At 43.0% G+C, this 21,788-nt stretch overlaps 1 protein-coding gene across 2 annotated transcripts in view; it reads right to left on the bottom strand.

Moving 5' to 3' along the window:
• LOC115175997 (sterile alpha motif domain-containing protein 12-like) overlaps positions 1 to 21,788 on the bottom strand; it is a 121,916-nt gene that overhangs the window by 62,604 nt on the left and 37,524 nt on the right. For both annotated transcript variants that reach the window (XM_029735705.1, XM_029735706.1), the window contains exon 4: positions 10,105 to 10,245. In XM_029735705.1, the coding sequence (XP_029591565.1) occupies positions 10,105 to 10,245 (141 nt within the window). The remainder of the gene's footprint in view (positions 1 to 10,104; positions 10,246 to 21,788) is intronic.

Genomic DNA, 21,788 nt, shown 5'->3' with positions numbered 1-21,788 from the left:
TTTCTTTAACTAGTTGAATGTGCTGACAACAAAATCACACAAAAATAATCAATGGAAATCCCATTTATCAACCCATGGAGGTCTGGATTTGGAGTCACACTCAAAATTAAAGTGGAAAACCACACTACAGGCTGATCCAACTTTGATGTAATGTCCTTAAAACAAGTCAAAATGAGGCTCAGTAGTGTGTGTGGCCTCCACGTGCCTGTATGACCTCCCTACAACGCCTGGGCATGCTCCTGATGAGGTGGCGGATGGTCTCCTGAGGGATCTTCTCCCAGACCTGGACTAAAGCATCCGCCAACTCCTGGACAGTCTGTGGTGCAACGTGGAGTTGGTGGATGGAGCGAGACATGATGTCCCAGATGTGCTCAATTGGATTCAGGTCTGGGGAACGGGTGGGCCAGACCATAGCATCAATGCCTTCCTCTTGCAGGAACTGCTGACACACTCCAGCCACATGAGGTCTAGCATTGTTTTGCATTAGGAGGAACCCAGGGCCAACCGCACCAGCATATGGTCTCACAAGGGGTCTGAGGATCTCATCTCGGTACCTAATGGCAGTCAGGCTACCTCTGGCGAGCACATGGAGGGCTGTGCGGCCCCCCCAAAGAAATGCCACCCCACACCATGACTGACCCACCGCCAAACCGGTCATGCTGGAGGATGTTGCAGGCAGCAGAACGTTCTCCACGGCGTCTCCAGAACGTTCTCCACGGCGTCTCCAGAACGTTCTCCACGGCGTCTCCAGAACGTTCTCCACGGCGTCTCCAGAACGTTCTCCACGGCGTCTCCAGAACGTTCTCCACGGCGTCTCCAGAACGTTCTCCACAGCGTCTCACGTCTGTCACATGTGCTCAGTGTGAACCTGCTTTTATCTGTGAAGAGCACAGGGCGCCAGTGGCAAATTTGCCAATCTTGGTGTTCTCTGGCAAATGCCAAACGTCCTGCACGGTGTTGGGCTGTAAGCACAACCCCCACCTGTGGATGTCGGGCCCTCATACCACCCTCATGGAGTCTGTTTCTGACCGTTTGAGCAGACACATGCACATTTGTGGCCTGCTGGAGGTCATTTTGCAGGGCTCTGGCAGTGCTCCCCCTGCTCCTCCTTGCACAAAGGCGGAGGTAGCGGTCCTGCTGCTAGGTTGTTGCCCTCCTATGGCCTCCTCCACGTCTTCTGATGTACTGGCCTGTCTCCTGGTAGCACCTCCATGCTCTGGACACTACGCTGACAGACACAGCAAACCTTCTTGCCACAGCTCACATTGATGTGCCATCCTGGATGAGCTGCACTACCTGAGCCACTTGTGTGGGTTGTAGACTCAGTCTCATGCTATCACTAGAGTGAAAGCACCGCCAGCATTCAAAAGTGACCAAAACATCAGCCAGGAAGCATAAGAACTGAGAAGTGGTCTGTGGTCACCACCTACCGAACCACTCCTTTATTTGGGGTGTCTTGCTAATTGCCTATAATTTCCACCTGTTGTCTATTCCATTTGCACAACAGCATGTGAAATTTATTGTCAATCAGTGTTGCTTCCTAAGTGGACAGTTTGATTTCACAGAAGTGTGATTGACTTGGAGTTACATTGTGTTGTTTAAGTGTTCCCTTTATTTTTTTGAGCAGTAATATATATATATATATATATTTTACCAATCTCTTCTTTGTGAGGCATTGGAAAACCCTCCTGGTCTTTGTGGTTGAAATTCAATGATCGACTGAGAGACTTTCAGATAATTGTATGTGTGGGGTACAGAGATGAGGCAGTCATTCAAAAATCATGTTAAACACTTATTGTCCATGCTACTTATGTGACTTGTAAAGCACATTTTTACTACAGAATTAATTTAGGCTTGCCATAACATTGAATACTTATTGACTCAAGTCATGTCAACTTTTAATTTTAAATTAATTTGTCAACATTTCTAAAAACATAATTCCACTGACATTATTGGGGTATTTTGTGTAGGCCAGTGACAATATCTAAATGTAATCCATTTTAAATTCAGGCTGTAACAACAAAATCAAGGGTTGTGAATACATTCTGAAGGCACTGCATGCAATATTGATGATGGCATACAAGAACCTTGAGAGTCTTGATGTACTAACTTTTAGTGATGGGGCCCCCGGAAAAATGGGTACATATCGGGATATTATTTTTGACGATATATCGCATTGTATCGTTTTGTAAATAAATCGCAATATTAATTTTGCGCTAGTTTGCTGTACCTGCACCAAAATTCCAGTATTTTTCCTTCATAGTTTGTTCTCCATCTTCTTTCTAAAATAGGATCCAATTTGTTTTCAGCTCTTATTTCCATTCCTGATCAAAACTTGTTTTCTCATGGCTCTCTCGTCCCTCTGCAGCAGACATACACTGAGTGTACACCTTCCTAATATTGAGTTGCACCCGCCCCTTTTGAGGACACGTTTTGGCTTGAGCGCTACTTTGAGAACTACTGGCTCAAAAGATAATTACTGACATCAAATTTGCCTTCGACATGAAAGACGTTAGAATAATAATGGATCATCAGGTGTAGCGCCGCTGCTACCGCTAATTGCAGTATCATAAATCCTGAGCACGCAAATGACAATCCAGCATTATATTCATAATTCCCTTTTATGCACCCCCTTGAGACACCTATGTTTCCTCAAAATGCCCTTGCTCTCTCGCTCTCCCGGTGTCTTCAAATGTTTACGGCCATTCATATGAATCTATGGCAACATGGGCTAACATGTCCCATCTGTTCCACGCCTATAAGTTAAGATCGATAGAGGTTAACTGAAAATACCAAATAGAGACAAACACCTTGAGATTAAGATTGACCAGCTACTAAAAAAGGTGCTAAGATAGAAGCGAAAGAACTAGACACTAAATTACAACAAGACATAAGATTAAAACGACCTCCAAATAAACAAGACCAGTACAAGAAAAGACAGGCTACGCTCCAAAACGACATTAATGATCTATGGCACACAATCCACTACATTAAGGTCACCATGGCAACACATAAACCCACCAAAACCTCTATACTGGTGAGGAGGAGGAATCTACTGTATCACCATGAATCTTTGTTTTACTATTGAGAGTTACAGCTGATTTTAGAATTGGAAAATCCATTTGCTCTCCTTAAATATAAGTAAATCTCATTTATTTGTTCCAGTCCGAATTGCTTAAATCAAACTTTTCGCTACCTGAATTAGCCCGAGCTCATTTTCCCCAGCTAGCTGAACTATGCTCGTTTTCATCCTCATTGCCAAACTTCATAAATACTGCACCCTCAACTTCAAAACTCCTTTGCTAGTTATACAATCATATAACTAAGAAATTTGCCGCAAAGAAAGCTTGTTTTGTTGAATAGTCATGACTGGTTCGAGATACAGTATCGGTCATAAGAAGGAGGCGAAGGATATCATTGCGACTTAACGCGGATCCAAGTTCAGTTTTGAGATCCACCAGCGTCATTGGCATAGGGTTAGCAGAATGTTTTGGACTGGTCTTGGAACTGTGACAACTTCCTCTCCCCGCTTGGCTCAATGGGATTGTTGTGATTTTGCCAAACACAGTCAATATATGTACACGGTCTTATACCCAACTTTTTTTTCAACTGACGATCATATCTGTTGATTAAATCAGACTGTTAATAGTAATCCAGGAATGTCACAAGTTAATTGATATGTAATGGCTGGCGGTGTTAACAGTAAAGCGGCCTGCTTGCTATTGATCCAGGTTGGCTAGATCATGAGTGAATTCTGGGAAGCTGACTTCATGTGCCTGACTGCCTAGGCGGGCAGACGTCTAAACTCCTGAGTGGCGGGTGGCGGTCGGGAATGGCTGTCTGCCGACTGAGCGGAAGCAGCTTGGACGATGCCTTTTTATTGCTCTTCGTTGCTCCATATATTGATGAATGCGGCTCCACGCGGTGAAAAACCGCCACGGTTAGAGGATACATTTTTTTTTAAACGATTGAGCTTTTTGCGGCTTTAAAAATCGACCTACCGGGTCATTGTTGTTGCAAAGTTCAGTGCAGACACTTGCAGAGTAACAGTTTGAAAAGTTAAATCTATAATAACAGTCTATTAAGCTCACGATAATCTTGTTTTGGATAAAGTCAATGTCCATGCTGTCTGCAAAGGTCCACTGTAGGACATGACAAAACTAATTAAGTCTTTGCCTGAGTCTATATAATCAGCTAAAGATATCAGAATATGTGCTCAGTGCCATCTCTGTGCTTCTACCAGGTTCACAGGTCAAAGGTGATGCTGCAGAGAGCCTCACGTATGACAACAGTACAATCAGTGCCTCTGGCTATTCTACCTGCATGCCCTCTCTGCTCTGGGTATTCCATCTTTTGAGTTCTATGGCGGTGCCCTCTCTCCTTCAGCTTCATTAACAGATCTGCACGTGTTGTTCATGCTTCACTGCCCTACAGCTCTGACATCCTTGAGAGAGAGAGTGCAGGTTAGAAGAAGGTTTTGTTGTATTATTGTATTCCCTGCTTCTCCCTGGATAAAACCAGATGACGTGCTGCAGCGGCTAACCTTGACGTTCTTCAACTCCCTCTGTGCAAGTAGGCAGGGAAACAAAAAGGAGAAAGAAAGAAAATGGCTGCCGCACACTCGCAGTCCGGTCTGAGGTATTTGTGAGGGAGAACAGTACTCTAATTGGTAACCTAAGCAGGGAGCCTTCACTCCATATTGAGGGGACTTGTCACCGGAGGTTATCAAAAGGTAGAACTATTAATTTCAAAACACCAGTGTTTTGTTCCAGGCTCGTTTAAAAACACCTGGGCTACATTTCTCACTCAATACCAACTGCGGGGCGGCTGATTACCGTGGCCGCTTTCAATGCGGTGCAAATAAATGGAGTAAATGGAGTCTGTGCCTTCACAAAGACAGAAATAATTATTCCCTGTATTTCATAACATTTATTAGTGGTGTAGCTACATTGTCTCTCACTGTGGGTAGCCGAGCTTTCAGATGTTAGCGACTAATGAGCGAGGGCTCAGAGGCAATTTCACGAACAGTGTGGCCACATTACTTTGCTACATAATGACTCCTAACCTTTCGAATATGAGCCCCGATTGGAACCTAAGGCATTCATAGTGTTAGACGTTTAAAATAGGGAGTAACAGAACTGAGGACTTCATTAAATAGTGATATTATAGTGCTCAGCTTCGGTCTTATAGGTAAGAATTACATCTAAAAATGCATTTCACTTTTTCTTCACCTTAAATCATATCTTGACGACTTTCCGGTGCAGGTAGGGTCTCTTTTGGGGGAGAGCGAAAGAGGTGGTAGACGGAGGAGTTTTCCGAGGCTATTGACTCCACAGAGGACTGAAACCTGCCGTGCAGGGAGCTCAGAAAATAAAACCACTCAGCTCAGCCTCCTTCTCCAGAGTAAAGACATTCTATTCACTAAAGACTCCAAGGAAAGACGCTACCTGCCAAAAGACTATATTTCACTGAAGACTCCAGAGTCAAGACCCTAAAATCAGGGGTGTCAAACTAGAGATCCTATTGAATTACTATTATTAGTATTCTAATTCCTAATTCTGTGTCAATCCAGCCCGGGAAGGTGGTTTGAGTAATACATTTTAAAAGAAAAATCACAAAGCAAGGACTCCAGAGGTAAGAATACATTCAATAAAAGATCATCAAGAAACACTATTGACTAAAGATCACCAAGCGAAGGACATTCCCATTTGAGGCCATAGATCAGGGAGAGTTAATTTATTAAGGAGTCTGGGGCAAGGAAATTCTGCACTTTAGACTACAGTGCAAATGTATTCTTTTCACTGAAGACTTCATTAGAGAGAGAAGATACTTGCTTAAGAATGAAGTGAGTGAAGAGACAGTCTTTACTAATGAACCTATAAGCAAAGGCAATACTGTAAGTGGAGTTAGGCTACGGAGAGTTGAGTTATTATTGCTAATGATTATACTGTTCTTCTAACATTTAACTGAAGAATATCCTGCTATATCCATCTCCACAGAGTACTCCAATACACTTGACGGATAACTTGGTATCAAATTCTTCATGCTGTGTAATTCAAGTTTAAGAGTAATGCATCCAATGGTATGTTAAATGAGGTTTGCCTCTAATAAAATAGTTACTATCAGGGGAAAGAATAAACAACCAACTGCTAACTTTCCGTTCTATGGAGCGAAGACAAGTTGGGGAGATTCATTACAGCCCATTGTGTAAAAACAAAACAAAAAAAACTGATCAAATAAAAACATTAACAGTTATTCTAGTTTTCCATTAACCTTGTACACTTTAGTACTAAATTGATTTCATTTTTCTTTTATGGTTGCTTGTCAAAATAAGAAGAAAAGTAGAAAGTCAAGGTGGCAAACACTAAGTCTAGTAAATGTGCTCGAAATACGCTCTTCTGCTAGGTTAAATATTTCTATTCAAATCACAAAATTCTACATCTTTAACATCCAACCCTTTTTAAAAAGAAATGTGGACACCGAGTCATTCTTGCTATTATAAATCAGAAAATTCAACAGCATCAGAAAGTGGGAGAAGCTAGCCAGCCAGCCCATAGAGCCCCACAGTGGAGGTGTCATAATATCCATTAAACCTAGCGTTCAAACAGGGAAATGGTTCCAAATCGTTTTTTAACCATACATTTAATCCCCATAGGGAATTTAAAAAACACTTTAAAATTAGGGCTGCGTTTCATGAAGGCTTACCCTGGCATGACGTATTGATACCCATTTAAATCTCTCTAGGACAAGGTGACTTATCAATATATTTGGCTCTATTTACTCTGATTCGAAAAAGCTAATTAGCATCAAAGTTGGCATCATGCAAAACTACAAATCCCTGCAAGCTCCTGCATGTTATCTCTAGCTGGTATTGTGTCAATTTAAAACTTGCATAAGACAGTTCACAGAATTGTCCATTTAATGAAATGTAGCCAATTAGATAGTTAGAGATTCGTACCTTTGCTTCAATTCATCGGTCTTGTCCAGATAATTAGCATATCCAATTTGTAAGTCGCTCTGGATAAGAGCGTCTGCTAAATGACTTAAATGTAAATATCATTTTTTTTGGGGGGGGGGGGGGGGGGATAGAGGTGAATATAAGTCACATTGTCCTAGAGGGATTTACATAGTTATCAAAACATCACGTAAGGGTCAGACTACACAAAACACAGCCCTTATGTTAAGTGTTTCCAGAAACACCTATGGGAAAAATGAATGGTGGAAAAACAATTGGAACCATTTCCCTGTTTGACCACTAGGTTTTGTGGGATTATGATTTATACAGTGGTACTCTAGAGAGCATTGCATTGTGGATTTTGTAGTCGACTTGAGCTGCAATAGATTTCCATAATTTTGATAAATGAAACATTTGTTAACAAAAAATAATTGTTCTCACATATTACTATTATTTAACACTAAATTAAAGGATTTTTCCTGTAACTGATGTAGTTGGTATTTGTGCAAACTCCTTTCATGAGATTGATAGCAAAGACATCAGGCTTGGACCCACTTTGAGGATCCACTTTGAACATCCATGTACAGCGACTTCAGAAAGTATTCACACCGACTTCTTCCACATTTTGTTGTTTTACAGCCTGAAATTTAAAATGGATTAAAATGTAGATTGTGTCACTGGTCCCCACACACAATATCCCATAATATCAAAGTGGAAGTATGTTTTTAAAAATGTTTACAAATTAATTAAAAATGAAAAGCTGAAATGTATCGAGTCAATAAGTATTCAACCCCTTTGTTATGGCAAGCCTAAATAAGTTCAGAAATACAATTCAACCACAAAGACCAGGGAGGTTTTCCAATGCCTCGCAAAGGATGGGCACCTATTGGTAAATGGGTAAAAATAAAAAATAAAAGTAGTCATTGAATATGCCTTTGAACATGGTGGAGTTATTACACTTTGGATGGTGTATCAATGCACCCAGTCACTACAAAGATACATGGGTCCTTCCTAACTCAGTTTCCGGAGAGGAAAGAAACCACTCAGGGATTTCAACAGGAGGCCAATGGTGATTTTAAAACAGTTATAGGAGAAAACCAAGGATGGACCAACAACATTGTTGTTACTCCACAATACTAACCTAAATGTTGTCCTGAATACAAAGTATTATGTTGTTTTGGGAAAATCCAATACATTACAGAGTACCACTCTCCATATCTTCAAGCATAGTGGTAGCTTCATCATGTTATGGGAATGCTTGTAATCGTTAAGGACTGGGGAGTTTTTCAGGATTAAAAAAAATCTGGTTCAGTCTGCTTTCCATCAGACACGGAGATGAATTCACCTTTCAGCAGGACAATAACCTAAAACAAGGACAAATCTACACTGGCATTGCCAAGAAGTCAATGAATGTTCCTGAATGGCTTAGTTACAGTTTCGACTTGTATCTGCCAGAAAATCTATGGCAAGAATTGAAAATTCCTGTCTAGCAATGATCTACAACCAATTTCACAGAGCTTGAAGAATTTTGAAAATAAATGGGCAAATAATGTACAATCCAGGTGTGCAAAGCTCTTAGAGACTTACCCAAAAAGATTGAAAGCTGTAATCGCTGCCCAAAATGTGCAAACATTTCTAAAAACATGTTTTAACTTTGTCATTATGGGGTGTTGCGTGCAGACCAACATTTTTTATATTGAATCTATTTTGAATTCAGGCTGTAACAACAAAATGTGGAATTTCTGAAGGCACTGTCCTTGAACGTGAACAAACAAACAATGTTATGAAAGTATATATAGTGGAACGGCCCAGTTTTGGAAAAAAATGCCACTTTATCAAACTGTCCTCCACAGTCTAAAAAGCCTCTCTACCTAACTTGAGTATTACTGTTTAGCGAAAGGACAACTCTCCTTTGTTGTTGATAAAAAGTAGAGAATCCTCCCACTGCGTGGAGACGATGAGAGGAGGGAGAGGAGATGGGGAATCTAATTATTTTCCTCCCATGGCCCACTGCTCCTTAAAGGTTAATCACTGTCCGTCTGGCTAATTCTGCCTGGGTACACCGCAGTAATAACACCACTGATCTCCTCATCTCATCTCCAGTCTCTCCTTTTCTCACAAACTCCTCTTTCACGCTGCCTTTTGTCATTTCCCACAACTTCCCTGACCGTTAGGTCCTGCCTTCCCACACCTTTATTCCAAAAAGTGTCTAAAGTACACCAGCTCTCCTCTGTTCAAGGCTCTCTCCCTCTCTTATCATCTTCCTTCAGTGTTCTCTTCCCCCACTAAATGACCCACCCGGACTTTTCCGCAGTAAATCTAGTTCTCCTTTGTCCAGCTCCTTCCCTTCATTTCACACTTCCTCCTTTCCTCAACACTCCCCATTTCTCCCTCCTTTCTTCCCTCCCTGTTCTAATTCTCACAGCAGTAGTTCTAGTAGCACAAGTTCAGCCTTTCTAGGGACACAAGGGGCCCCTCTCCCCCAGCAGTAGTGTAGCATCTCGCTCTCCCTCAACCAGTGGCAAGAGAGAAACCGGTGGCAACAAGAAAGGAGCATCAAAGAGAAACACCACAACTCCAACTGTTTTCCTGGAATTCGAGACGAGAACAGTTTGAGTATTTGGATTTCGCCCCTGAGGTAAAAGAGATCTATGTTGAGAGCCAGAGACAAGTTGATGGGGATGATGCTGATTTTAGTTACAGGTGGTGATGTGGGTGATGAGTGGTGCTGAATGCTGAGGAGAGACAAATCACAAAGAATGACTGGATGTCAGGGTGTAAGGGGTCAGTGTTGTGATTGGACGACCTGAGACGGAAAAGAGGCTGTAGAGTAGGGTCCAGAAATACACACATACTGTAAATTGGCTGTAGTGTTGATTGGTGCAGGTGGCTGGCTTTGGCCACATAAAGAGTGCTGAGAGAACAATTCAAACCAATTGAATGTAAAGCCGCATGACCATGCAATCGGCTGAGCGAAATGGCCTATCGTTTCCATCACTGTAAACCTGGCCACACCAGCTCCATCATGGCCAATGACAGTAGGGTGCCAATCCCAATTGGCACCCTACTGTTCCTACCGTTGTTGAAAAGTAGTGCTCTATATAGGGAATAGGGTGCCATTTGAGATGCTGCCATGGTGAGAGTTGTACCTTGCGTGAGTAGCTGCAGGGTGCGGACCTCTTCTCTGACGCGGAGCTGCAGGACCTGCTGGAGGATGTACTGCCGTTGGCCCTCCTGCATGATGCCCATTCGCTCCAGCTTCCTGTCTGTCAATCTCATCAGAGCCCGCCCTGGACAGAGAGAGAGTGCGAGAGAAAGGATAAACTCAACCCCTCATGAGATATACAGACTCCCCCCCCCCCCCCCCCCCCATCTCGCCCACCCAAGGCAAACACCATAAAGGGGCACAAGGAAGACCAAGTACACTGAGTGTACAAAACATTTGCTCTTTCCATGACATAGCTTTCACCTGGATTCACCTGGTTAGTCTATGGTCCTTATGAATTAACGTCACAGTTAAATCCACTTCAGTCATTGTAGATGAAGGGGAGGACAATTGAGACATGGATTGTGTATGTGTGCCATTCAGAGGGTGAATGGACAAGAAAATATTTAAGTGCCTTTGAACGGGTTATGGTAGTAGGTGCCATCTGGTTTGAGTGTGTCAAAAACGGCAACACTCCTGGGTTTTTCACGCTCAAAATCTGTGTATCAAGAATGGTCCTCCACCCAAATGAAATCCAGCCAACACTGACACCTTGTAGAGTCCATGTCCCGTCAAACTGAGGCTGTTCTGAGGGCAAAAGGGGGTGCAACTCAATATTAGGAAGGTGTTCCTTATGTTTTGTCCAGTCAGTGTATTTACAGAATAAATATTTAATGAAATTGATAAACATTCTTTGGAAAAGGATCTCAGTAGTACCTGAAGGTGAACTAAAGCATAACTAAACAAAAAGGACTCTCTCTGAATGCTGTCTTCAACTGTACTGTTGCATACAATAAGTAGCACAAGAAATATCCCATTTTCCATTTAAATTATGCATAGACATCGTCAAGGTGACTATTCGCAATCTATGAATAGATAATTTTCTATCCTCTAACCATTCAATACATGTTATTCAATTTATTCTTGGGTATGCTAGCAGTAAGCGTCGAGCAGCCAACCCACTTAGTTTCAAGGAATATCTTCATCTGGCTACATAACGCACTTTAGCATAATTATTCATCTTATTTCGCCCATAGGCACATTCTTCTGGGAGACCTTGATTTTAAAATCCCTAATTTCATCTTCAATATCATTTCTTAAAAGTAGGTGATTTTGGACAGTGATAAAAATGCAGTGGAGAAAGTACAGTCTAATTAATTACGCTCGTTGTGGAAGACCTTTGTGGCAATGTGCGGGATTGGGGAGCTAGATAGAAAATAATTCCTGCCGATTACTATGCATTAGCCCGACTCCTGTAAATCCCCCTCGCTCATTTACACTAATGACTCGGGGCTCTGAATTGCTCCTCCTGATTGGCTGGCAGCCTGCTAACTTTCCCTGGTTCATGGTCTCAAAGCAGGGCTATGGTGGCGTGACTGTCACATGCTCTCACTCGTTCATCCCGAGCTCCCTCCTCCCATCCACACCTCCAACAGTACTGTACTTACTGCAGTCATTAGATACTCTAGATTTGATGTGATTTCATAACGACTTGTTACTTAACGCACTTTGTATATTTACTTTATCTGGCTCATTATTCGAGATGGATTTTTTTTGGGGGGGACAAGGGGTGTTGTGTGAAAGCATTGTTGGCTATAATGTCTTGTGAGAAAGTCACTTTTGGTGATTTATGCAGTTTTACACCTTATGCAACCATGCCTCAACACACAGTGAGCAGTTAACAAAAGCTAAAGTTGTGTATTGGTATGAGGCTGACAGCAATGGAAAATATATGCCCAAACGCTATTTGTGGGTGACTATGGCCAATAAATGGCAAAAATGTTAAGTGTAAAATAAATAAAAATGTTGAAATGCCAGCTACGGTTTTAATGATGCCCATTACAGAGTAGCTAACTATAGACAGGAGAACCTATGAGGGCCGGTGAAATGGGATGTGAGAGAGAACTAGAACGACAAAGTGAATGTAAAAGGATCACCTGTGGAGTCTATAAATAAATGGCCAATCATCACTTGGCACCTCATCCGAAATCCTACACAAATCTGCTTGGCAACAGGGACACCTCTTTAGCTTTACCTCATGGCTATCGGTTCTATAAACAAAAACAACAATACAGGACGTATGAGAGATAAAGCTTTCCAGATCAATGACTAAACAGCTGCTATAATAAAACATCTTTAATTATCAATATCTCAGAGTTAAAAGGAGACCGCTTAAGATGCCTCAAGATGAGAGCAATTTGGAGTCAAGCTGCTAGTTTCTTGGCGGCGGTGCCAACATAGCTCCTCTCCTCTCCTTCCGGTAGCAGCCGGGCGAAACGCCTCTGTGGAGTTTCTCTCCACTGCAGTTCTGAGTCATTGACTCCACAATCCCACAAAGCCACAGTAGGGAATTTATCAAACCACAATTAATACACAGAGCAGTGTAGCATGGCCGGGCAGAGAGAGCACAGAGGAGTAGAGGATGAGGGGAGAATGTCTGAAGAGAGAGGAGGAGATGGAGAGAGAGAGTGAGAGAAAGTTAAGAGGGACTAGGAGTGGATTTGATTAAAAAATGAGAAAAGAGGAAGAGGAGACTTGTTGAGGACTGAATAGACAGCTTGGAGTTGAGTGGAGTGCTATGACAAGGCACAGTGTCTCCAAAATGGTGGACAATTGTGACAGTGTTGGGGTTGGAGTAGCTATTTCCTACATCACATCATGGCAGGTAACATGGTTGAATTTAGAGAGTGGTTCAAAAGAAATGTCAAAAAATTAGCTATACTATTTGTGGCAATGGCAGAAATAGTATTGAAACCCCACACCAAGCAGTCCTCCCACACACACACACACACACACACACACACACACTAGGGATGGGCATTTACAATTATTTTACTATTCAGTTTTTGTGATTTCCATAGTTGAAATGACACTTTTTTTAAATAAAGAATTGCTCGACTGTCTCAACCAATCAGAATGACGCATATGCACATGGCTGGGGTAAACAGCGGACAGTGTGATTTCACCGGGAATTTGTAAGCAACAGCAAAAGAGAAGTCTGATTTTTGCCATGATAGAAGTGATTGTTACAAAAAAGGGCGTTTTGCATTGATCCGTTTCAGGTCTAGTGGAACCGCCGACAGGCGAGCGCCTGTTATTGCTGTTTAAAGTAGGGAAAATAGCATACCGATGTCAGGACAGCCTGGAGGGCCAAATGCGCAGCAGTAGCTCAACGCAACGTTTCATAAAAACTACATTCAAGTTTGTTTTGTTAAATTAAGAATTTCAAATGTCATGGTATATCCTTGTAGGTAAAAGTGTCACAAGGATAATTTCATTTTAGACAAGGCTTTTCACTGAACACTCACTGAAGTAATCAAACACTAAAGTCTGTTCGATATTCGATTAACCGTGCCCATCCCTAACCCACACACACACAGACACAGACAGAGCCCTCTCTCGGACTCAACCCCAGCGAAGGTAAAAGGGCTTCTATTTCAATTTCCTTTCCTCTAGAGTCTCTAGACCATCTGTGATGGGAACACTGCCAGACAACAACGCTTCCTTTTTACTTCATCTCCTGTATTCACTTATATTTGGCCAACTGACTGACTGACAAAAATGACTTAAGGCACTTCTGCCTCTTCAGTTGCACAATATCGATTGGAGAGTGGGAGGGAAATTTAAATCCAGTTGGTCTGCCCTGTAGCTTGTTGGCTGACGGTGTTAGGTCTGCCCTCTCTCACTGGCCACCCCTCTATACCATTACCGCAAACCTGCCTGAACGAGGCCTCCTTCTCACCCAAATATTAGTTACTGTTGAAAAGGCAACCCCCTATAAAAAAAGGTACAGATGCTGTAAAATACAGTATGTATTCAAGTCAGCATATTCATAAATCTATGGATACAAACCTACAGTGTGCACACACACACGGACCAGGCGTTAGATTAATGGGCAGGGGGAGTGCGGGTCTCAGTGTGGGGCTGCAGGCAGATTAATCTACAGCTATGGCCTGGCACAGTCAACCACTGCTTTGATGAATGGGGGCTTAGAGTGCACACACCTACCCACCCACCCCTGCGGGACCTGTCCCTTTTTGCGTGTGAACCAAAAGCCATGCTAATTACTGCTCTGTGGGTGAGGACAGGGGGCACAAAAGCGGAAAATGAACCTCACTTTCTCGCCACCTCACAACTCTCTCCAAACAAATACATTCAGTGAACGTACATGGGTTCTACAGTAAGAGCTGGGCTGGCTGTGAACTGCAGATAGAGGGAGAAAATGTAGTTCTCAGGTAAAACCTTCAGACACATCTGTGTGTGTGTAAGTGGGTATAGACTACTGAATGTCTCTGGTTACCCTCCACATGTGCAATAAGTCACAACATGCAGCACACACATCCTTATCAATAGACCATTCTATAACAGGGGTCTCAAATTGGTGGACCGCGAGCCAGATCCGGCCCACAAGCCCATTTAATGTGGCCCACTGTTGTGTAAATAAATGCAAGAGTTAACATTCACAACTTACTATGTATATCATCCTTTACTAGTGCTTGGCTTACTGGTACACATTACAAATACACGGTGACCATGATGTGACTCTCTCAGTAACCTAGGCACGATATTGTAAAGTGCTGCTCCCAAATGGCCATGAGATGGGCTATGCTCTGAGATGAGTTCCAATGGGTTCCAAATTAGATGCTAATGCTATTTCTGACTGGAGCAGAGGGGCATCATTCTCAAGGGGATGCAGCCCTCATCCTTAATGAAGCCAAGCACAGTAGCAGAGGGATAATCAGCAGCACAATCACACTGCAACCTCAGCAGGATGCTAATTCAGAGTCACTGCCCATCTACAGTATCTGATCCCTAATCATTGTTTAATAACTAGCACAGAGACGTGAGGAAGAATGTCATATATAGCATTTCCATTCTAAGAGGATCAACATGATCATACAATTAGGTGGCTCTCCAGATGCAAACTGATCACTTACTATACGTTTCTTCCTTTGTGTCGGCCTATCGCCCGCAATGCTTTTCTCACAATCATTGAGGATAGGTCTAGTAATGGAGCCAGAGGAGATGGTTGCCGTTTAACCAATCGTGCAATTGTGTGTTTGAGTTATTTGTAACTTATTTTGTACATAATGTTTCTGCCACCGTCTCTTATGACCGAAAAGAGCTTCTGGATATCAGAACAGCGATTAATCACCTCGTACCGGACAAAGATTTCTTCTTTAAAGAGTCGGACGCAAAGGATTTACTTCAGACACCCGACAAGGCCAAGATCCACGTCATTTGCATGAAGAGACATCGGGGATGTAGGCTGGGGTGCCTTGTAAAGATCCGACAGCGAGTGGGTAATCCGCCTCTACCATCAGTCTTATTAGCCAACGTGCAATCATTGGATAATAAAATGGATGAGCTCCGACCAAGACTATCCCACCAACGGGACATTAAAAAGATATTAAAGTTATGTTTCACAGAGTCGTGGCTGAACGACGACATGGATAACATATAGCTGGCTAGGTTCAGTGTGTCGGCAAGATCAAACAGCCGCCTCCGGTAAGACAAGGGGTGGTGGTCTGTGTCTATTTGTAAATAACAGCTGGTGCACAAAATCTAATATTAAGGAAGTCTAGAGGTTTTGCTCGCCTGAGGTAGAGTATCTCACGATAGGCTGCAGACCACACTATTTACCAAGCTGTCTATATAACACAGCAGACCGATGCTGGCACTAAGACCACACTCAACGAGCTGTATACGGCCATAAGCAAACAAGAAAAATGCTCATCCAGAAGCGCCTCTCCTAGTGGCGGGGACACTTAAATCTGTTTCACCTCATTTCTACCAGCATGTTACATGTGCAACCTGAGGAGAGAGAGAGAAAGAAAAAAAAACTCCAGACCACCTTTACTCCACACAGAGACACGTAAAAGCTCCCTCGCCCTCCATTTGGCAAATCTGACCATAATTCTATCCTCCTGATTCCTGCTTACAAGCAAAAACTAAAGCAGGAAGTACCAGTGACTCTCCTAACAAGGAAGTGGTCAGATGACGCAGATGCTAAGCTACAGGACTGTTTTGCTAGCACAGACTGGAATATGTTCCGGGATGGCATTGAATATGGAATATGATCTTCCGATGGCATTGAGGAGTACACCACATCAGTCACTGGGTTCATCAATAAGTGCATTGGTAACGTCGTCACCACAGTGACCGTATGTACATACCCCAACCAGAAAACATGGATTACAGGTCACATCCGCACTGAGCTCAATGAGTGGGACTCCAACCCGGACACTTACAAGAACTCCCGCCATGCCCTCCGACGAACCATCAAACAGGCAAAGCATCAATACAGGACTAAGATTGAATCATACTACAACGGCTCTGACGCGCATTGGATGTGGCAGGCCTTGCAAACTATTACAGACTAGAAATGGAAGCACGAGCTGCCCAGTGACACGAACATTTCCAACCTCTCCCTGTCTGAGTCTGTAATACCAACATGTTTCAAGCAGACCACCATAGTCCCTGTGCCCAAAAACACCAAGGTAACCTTCCTAAATGACTACCGACCCTGAGCACTCACTTCTGTAGCCATGAAGTGCTTTGAAAGGCTGGTAATGGCTCACATCAACATCATTATCCTAGAAACCCAATCCAATTTGCATACAACTCCAACAGATCCAGCAATCTCTATTGCACTCCACACTGCCCTTTTCCACCTGGACAAAAGGAACACCTGTGTGAGAATGCTATTCATTGACTACAGCTCAGTGTTCATCACCATAGTTCCCTCAAAGCTCATCACCAAGCTAAGGACCCTGGGACTAAACACCTCTCTCTGCAACTGGAACCTGGACTTACTGACGGGCCACGCCCAAGACAGTCATGAAGAGGGCACGACAACGCCTATTCCCTCTCAAGAGACTGAAAAGATTTGGCATGGGTCCTCAGGTCCTCAACTGCTCGGCCTCTGACCGCAAGGCACTACAGAGGGTAGTGCGTACGGACCAGTACATCACTGGGGCCAAGCTTCCTGCCATTAGGACCTCTACACCAGGCGGTGTCAGACGAAGGCCCTAAAAATTGCCAAAGACTCTAGCCATAGACTGTTCTCTCTGCTCCCACACGGCAAGCGGTACCGGAGCGCCAAGTCTAGGTCCAAAAGGTTTCGCAACAGCTTATACCCCCAAACCATAAGACTCCTGAATAGCTAATCAAATGGTTACCCAGACTATTTGCATTGTCACCCCCATTTTTACTGAGTTGCTACTCTGTTTATTATCTACTGTATGCATAGTCACTTTACCTCTACCTACATATAACCTCAACTAACCTGTGCCCCGCACATTGGCTCTGTACTGGTACCCCCTGTATATAGCATCGCTACTGTTATTTTATAGTTGCTCTTTATTTATATATTTTTATATTGCAGTTTATTTTAGTAAATCCTTTAAAACTTATTTTCTTAAAACTGCATTGTTGGTTACGGGCTTGTAAGCAAGCATTTCACTGCAAGGTTGTATTCGGCGCATTTGATTTTATATATTGAATTCTTCATTTAAGATACACTTTTGGTCATGTAGTTAGTGGACACCTGCTTGTTGAACATCTCATTCCAAAATCATGGGCATTCATATGGAGTTGGTCCCCCCTTTGCTGCTCTAACAGCCTCATCTCTTCTGGGAAGGCTTTCCACTAGATGTTGGAACATTGCTGCCGAGACTTGCTTCATTCAGCCACAAGAACATAAGTGAGGTCAGGCACTGATGTTGGGCGATTAAGCGTGGCTCGGTCGGCTTTCCAATTCATTCCAAAGGTGTTTGATGGGGTTGAGGTCAGGGCTCTGTGCAGGCCAGTCAAGTTCTTCACACCAATCTCGACAAAACATTTCTGTATGGACCTCACTTTGTGCATGGGGACATTGTCATGCGGAAACAGGAAAGGGCCTTCCCCAAACTGTTGCCACAAAGTTGGAAGCACAGAATTGTCTATAACGTCATTGTATGCTGTAGCATTAAGATTTCCCTTCACTGGAACTAAGGGGCCTAGCCCAAACCACAAAAAACAGCCCCAGACCATTATTCTTCCTAAACCGAACTTTACAGTTGGCATCCGCCAAACCCAGATGCGTCTGTCCGACTGCCAGATGGTGAAGCGTGATTCACCATTCCAGAGAACGTGTTTCCACTGCTCCAGAGTCCAAATGGTGGCGAGCTTTACAACACTCCAGCCGCCGATTGGCATGAGCATGGTGATCTAAGGCTTGTGTGCGACTGCTCGGCAATGGAAACCCATTTCATGAAGCTCCCGACGAACAGTTCTTGTGCTGACATTGCTTCCAGAGGCAGTTTGGAACTCGGTAGTGAGTGTCGCAACAGAGGACAAAATATTTTTTTTACACGCTATAGCACTCGCCGGTCCCGTTCTGTGAGCTTGTGTGGCTAACCACTTTGCGACTGAGCCGTTGTTGCTCCTAGACGTTCCTACTTCACAACAACAGCACTTACAGTTGACCGGGGCAGCTCTATCAGGGCAGAATATTTTTCTTCTTTTTTGTCCCCAATTTTGTGCTATCCAATTGGTAGTTTCAGTCTTGTCTCGTTGCTGAAACTCTCGTACGTACTCGGGAGAGGCCAAGGTCGAGAGCCGTGCGTCCTCCGAAACACAACCCAACCAGTTGTGCACCGGGGCCTCCCACTCTTTCTATTCTGGTTAGAGCCAGTTTGCACTGTACTTTGAAGGGAGTAGTACACAGCGTTGTACGAGATCTTCAGTTTCTTGGAAATTTCTCACATGGAATAGCCTTCATTTCTCAGAACAAGAATAGACTGACGAGTTTCAGAAGAAAGTCTTTGTTTCTGGCCATTTTGAGCCTGTAATCGAACCCACAAATGCTGATGCTCTAGATACTCAACTCGTCTAAAGGCCAGGTTTTTTGCATCTTTAAAATCAGCACAACCATTTTCAGCTGTGCTAACATAATCACAAAAGGGTTTTCTAATGATCAATTAGCCTTTTAAAATGATGCAACTTGGATTAGCTAACACAACATGCCATTGGAACACAGGAGTGATGTTTGCTGATAAATAGGCTTCTGTACGCCTATGTAGATATTTCCTTCCCTCTGCGGACAAACTCATCCTAAACCATCTCAATTGGGTTGAGGTTGGATGATTGGGGAGGCCAGGTCATGGGTTTCCATTTCCGAGCAGCCGCACACAAGCCTAAGATCACCATGCACAATGCAAAGTGTCAGCTGGACTAGTGTAAAGCTCGCCGCCATTGGACTCCGGAACAGTGGAAACGCGTTCTCTGGAGTGATGAATCACGTTTCACCATCTGTCAGTCCGACGTATGAATCTGTGTTTGGCGGATGCCAAAAGAATGCTACCTGTTTTTCATAGTTCGGGTTAGGTCCCTTAGTTCTAGTGAAGGGAAATCTTAACGCTACAGGATACAATTACCTTCTAGACGATTCTGTGCTTCCAACTTTTAGTTTAGGAAAGGCCCGTTCCTGTTTTAGCATGACAATGCCCCTGTGCACAATGTGAGGTCCATAGAGAAATGGTTTGTCGAGATCGGTGTGGAAGAACTTGACTGGCCTGCAGAACCCTGACCTCAACCCCATCGAACACCTTTGGGATGAATTGGAACGCTGACTGCGAGCCAGGCCTAATCGTCCAAAATCAGGGCCCGACCTCACTAATGCTTATTGATGAATGGTAGAAAGTCCCCACAGCAATGTTCCAGCAGTTAGTGGAAAGCCTTCCTAGAAGAGTGGAGGCTGTTATAGCAGCAAAGGGGGGACCAACTACATATGATTACAAGCAGGTATATTTCAATAGCACTTGGTGATACATTAAACAACATTTAGTATTACAATAAAATACTGCTATCCTTCTTACAGTATGCTCTTGCGGAGGTGAACCTTAAAATAGAACCAACACTGGTGCAAGCGTCTCCATTTCCCCATTGGTACATTATACAAGATTTTGCTGGATGCTTTCATTTTGACTGCAATCCAAAGACCGTCTACCACCAAGGGTCCGTCCATATATATATACATATACATATATATATATATATATACACATATACATACATATATACATATACATATATATAAAAAGTTGTGCAATACATATGGAATATAGTGCCATTTGGGATACAGATCAACCGTCTCATATCTACAGCTGCATCTCTTGGTCTGCCTGAAGTGGAGGCCATTGATTCACCATGTTCTAATTCAGTCAAGCCACTGCTCTATGACAGGGGTGTGTGATTCAATAGTCGCCAATCCTTTAATCTTCCTCTTTCCTCTTCTGATTACATATGTCAGTGCACCTCTTTACTGATTACACATACGGTATCAGTCAAATGTGTACATAACTCATTTACCACACCACGCTCTTTGCTCCCCGCCACGACTCGGTCTTTGTAATTACACAAGATTAGGTACTAATATCTAATTATGCCTTAATATGCTTTAATGCACTTTTAACGACAGCCTCCGAATTTGACTTTAACGGAGCTATCTTGTGGTTGCATCAAAAGGGGGGAAATCTTGGCAATCGAGGCTGGAGGCGGTCAGATGGGAAACACTGATTTTGATTTTGGCTGTCGCTCGACGACGCTGGAAGGGGATGGCAACTGGCGGCTGCATATTGAAGTCATTCAAAGAAGTGAAAATGTAGCACTGCTGCAAAGCCCATGTATCTAAAATACATTGTACCGTCAGAGCTAGGGCATAAAATGGGGGATGTGTAAGAGTTATGATTTGGATACGCTGCCGTGTATTGATTTGATACTTCCGAGAGGAGGAACAGTGGGCCAAGACCAATGAAATTGAGTAGTATTGACATCCTACAAGAGGCTTAGGTTTTCTACTAGTAGTACTACTCTGTTACTATAGTTACCATTGCAGAGGAAGTCCTATCAAACAGAGGGCCTTCACCTAATCAGACAAGAAACGAACACCACACAACATGATTTTCAATTTCCAACTCAATTTCCTAGCCCCGGCCAGAGTGTGACAATGCATTGACCAATCCTGATTTACAAAACAAAAATATAAAAACCCAACAAGTGTTGATCCCATGTTTCATGAGCTGAAATCCCAGAAATGTTTCATACGCACAAAAATTTTGTGCACACATATCTTTACATCCCTGTCAGTTTGCGCTGTTTTGTGAAGGGAGGCGAACACAGCATTATACGAGATCTTCAGTTTCTTGCCAATTTCTTGCATGGAATAGCCTTAATTTCTCAGAACAAGGATAGACTGATGAGTTTCAGAAGAAAGGTCTTTATTTCTGTGTTCGATTAAAGGCTCAAAATGGCCAGAAACACTGATGCTCCAGATACTCAACTTGTCTAAAGAAGGTTTTCTTGCTGCTTTAAATCAGCCGACCGTTTCAGCTGTGCTAACATAATTGCAAAAGGGTTTTCTAATGATCAATTAGCTTTTAAAATTAAAAACTTGGATTGGCTAGCACAATGTGCCATTGGAACACAGGAGTGATAGTTGCTGATAATTGGCCTCTGTACGCCTATGTAGATATTCCATTAAAAAATCTGCCGTTTCCAGCTACAAGTCATTTACAACATTAACAATGTCTACACTGTATTTCTGATCAATTTGATGTTATTTTAAAAACGGACAAAAAAAGCGCT

Source organism: Salmo trutta, chromosome 36, assembly GCF_901001165.1.
Source record: "Salmo trutta chromosome 36, fSalTru1.1, whole genome shotgun sequence".
In the NCBI taxonomy this organism is placed as follows: Eukaryota; Metazoa; Chordata; class Actinopteri; order Salmoniformes; family Salmonidae; genus Salmo; species Salmo trutta.
The sequence above is the reverse complement of the archived record's forward strand: the minus strand, read 5'-3'. Positions and strand labels throughout refer to the sequence as shown.